This window comes from Coniophora puteana, assembly GCF_000271625.1.
Source record: "Coniophora puteana RWD-64-598 SS2 unplaced genomic scaffold CONPUscaffold_6, whole genome shotgun sequence".
Lineage (NCBI taxonomy): Eukaryota > Fungi > Basidiomycota > Agaricomycetes > Boletales > Coniophoraceae > Coniophora > Coniophora puteana.
The window spans coordinates 1,738,617-1,741,508 of record NW_006913058.1 but is presented as its reverse complement, the minus strand read 5'-3'; the positions used below and the strand labels follow the sequence as shown (position 1 = coordinate 1,741,508).

At 56.7% G+C, this 2,892-nt stretch overlaps 1 protein-coding gene across 1 annotated transcript; it reads left to right on the top strand.

Annotated features, from left to right (window-relative positions):
- Window positions 1-1,789: 1,789 nt before the first annotated feature.
- On the top strand, window positions 1,790-2,621 carry CONPUDRAFT_55596 (uncharacterized protein; the record flags this gene model as incomplete). Its single annotated transcript, XM_007770017.1, has 3 exons — window positions 1,790-2,071; window positions 2,145-2,235; window positions 2,425-2,621. The coding sequence occupies 3 exons, from the start codon at window positions 1,790-1,792 to the stop codon at window positions 2,619-2,621; spliced, it is 570 nt and encodes a 189-aa protein (XP_007768207.1).
- Window positions 2,622-2,892: the final 271 nt, after the last annotated feature.

Here is a 2,892-nt window from a genome sequence, read left to right as displayed (position 1 = left end):
TCTGGCGCAACTGACTGAAGCATCTTACCTGGTTCTTCCGTGCCCGCTGTCGCCCCTTTCATGACCAATGCACTGAGAAGAAGTGCCTCTATCAGGGCTCGAAGTCCGCTCTTGGTGTAGCATGATCAACGAGCGTTAATAGCGACCAGAACTAGGAAATGAGCAGGGACAGGAGGGGAAATGCCTTACTTGGAGTTTGCGGGCAGACGTGCCTGCAATAGCCTACAGTGTGGAACACTATTTTGCAATTGAGTTGCCCGTGCGGGAAGGTACCCGATCATGGCGCAAGAAGATGCTTCTATCGTCCCTCGAGAGGTCCGGGAAGAACGTGCGTCACCAATGTATTTTGGAATATCGGTGCCTTCGCTGATCGTCGAGGCCAACTGGAAGCATCCTCAACCCTAGAACCGAGCAAGACAAATAGGAGGACGACTAACGACATCGAGAGTTGGGGAGTGTCGATGGAGGCCAGGGAGGCGAATTAGAAGGTGGCGTCGACGGAGAAAACGGGGATGCAACGAGGCGCCGGAGGGTCGTCGGTCGAGAGTCGATCGGTGTGTGTCGGAAGGCGTGTCGAGGTGGAGCACGGCAACGTGAAGAACAGGAGGGGATGTGGTTCGCTGGGATTCAGCTGCCAGACTGGCTCGGATAGAGATGAACGAGAGGCTGATTCGGTGAAAGCCGTTGCGGTGCCAAGACTTTTGTGTGCTCAATGAGAGGGTTGATGGCGACTGACGCCGATTGCGTTATCACCGCATACGGGTTGGAATGGTTCGAGCCAGAGTGATCCTAATAGGTGATCCCATACGTACGCGGCCGAGATCTGCCCCCGTCCGAAGACCAGATAACGGGACCCTTTAATCATAACAAGGTTTCGCGGTGCACTCACTTGTCTCTTTACATGGTACCTGGGCCTGTAGTTCATAAAAATAGATGGTCTCTCCTGAATATTCAGGTCAGTACCTGGGCGGCTCCGGCGGCGGGGGAGGGCGAATGGACAGCAAAGCGAATGAAAAAGCGACTGGTTGTCTTTTCGCCAGCGGGCTCGGACGAAGAGATCGACCGAACGGCTGGCCCACACCACAAAAAGGGTGATTTTGTGAGCCGTGGGAAGAGGATGATCAGTAAAGCAACGTGGTGTATGATTTTGATGCGGTGACCTTAAGTTGCCTTCTTCCTTCGACCGAAGTTGCCTGCCAGCCTAGCAGCTTTCCATAGTGTTCCATTCACCCACCCCACGATCCTTATCTGCCGCCAACTTCGCTCGCTCTTTAATCTTGTTTTACTCATTTTTTCATATTTCTTGGCTTCTATATAATCTGCCATGCACAGACGTAACACCTCCGCCCGCCTGCCCCCGCCTGTATCTTCTTCGCTTCCGCCTCCTGCTGCCCCTCCCCCTGCGGCCTCGACCACGTCCTCGAGCCCACGTTCCCCGTCAGGTACATCAGGAAGCGCCTTCAAAAGCAACAGAAGTATCGCAGGCAGTGCCCGGGGTCGCATCATGACGGTTCTCTCCTCGACCACCACTCTCCTCCCCCTCACTGGCAGTGCTCGCAAGCCGGTCCAGTTCTCCCGCTTGCACTCCCGGACGACTTTGTTTGCCCTCTGCACCCTCTGTGCTCTCGCAGTCTTCGTCGTCTTCCGCCCATCCATCGCTCAGCCTCCGGCCATTGCGGTTCTTTCAAGGCCCAAGGCGGCATTCGTCCTGCCTCCCGATGCCGTCCCTGGCAACGCAGCGCAGGTAGTCCCCGAGATGGACGAGGTCGCCGCACCCCGTTCGCGTGTCATGGGGCGGCCCCATCGCGCGGACGTCCACCCACCCGTGAAGCCTCATGTCAAAACCGCCGTTCCTGCTTTGGTGCTCACGCCGGAAGAAGAGCTTGCTGCCGTCTCGGCATTCCTCGCTGTTCTCCCGTCGAACACCATCCCCAAGTCTGTCGATCCCGCGAAGCCCATCGACCCGCAACTCGTCCTTGACTTCAATGTTCGTGCCCCGAGCGCCCGTAAGGAGCTCGATCAGACCGTGAAGGAGACATGGGCCCGGTACCCCGTGATGGCGTTCGCAAAGGTGCGCACTGCTATACACTATCCGTGCTATGGCAACAAAGGTTGTACTAATTCATATATGCCACGTATTTCAGAAACATTCCGCCGTCTCGCGCGAGGTGGTGAGGATGCTTGAGAGCATGCAGCTTGCCCCCGCCCCGAAAGTTTTCGAGGTTGACCAACGCTGTGCGTAGACCGTCTCCATTGTGTTCTCGGCCTTGTTCTTCCGGTGACTGACGTTATGGCTCCACATGCTTCCTTTTTCTCACGTGATTGGTGGACTCTCCGACAATTATTCGATCTTTTTTTCGGCTCTGGTCCCGTCGCACCGATCGATCCGCGCTCCTGATTGGCTCCTTGCGCCCGCCTGCACAGCCGACAAGGCGGTCCTGTTCCCGCTTATTGAGCGCATCACTGGTGCGACCGAGTTCCCGGTCCTCGTCATCGGCGGCAAGCCCCAGTACGGGATTGATGCGCTGCGCAAAATGCACGAGTCGGGCGAGCTCAAGGAGCTCGTCGAGGCTGCAGGTGCCCAGGTCGACGGTGCACACCGCAAGAAGGGCCGGCGATAAGCTGGTTTACTCACGCGTTTCGCAGTGTTCCATCAGGGAGCGCCGCGCTTTCGGTCTTTTTCTAACGACCTTTAACGCCCACTATCCCATTCCCCTTCTTCTTGCTTTATCAATTACCAACTGCATCGTCTGGCCTGCGGTTTAACGTACAGGCTGGCGCATACCAGCATCATCCCATACCCTGCATCTACCGCCGCATGGGCGAAGGCTTGGCGCATATATGCGCTTGGTTTTTCTGCTCACGGGCTAGACTCTTCCCTGCACTACTACA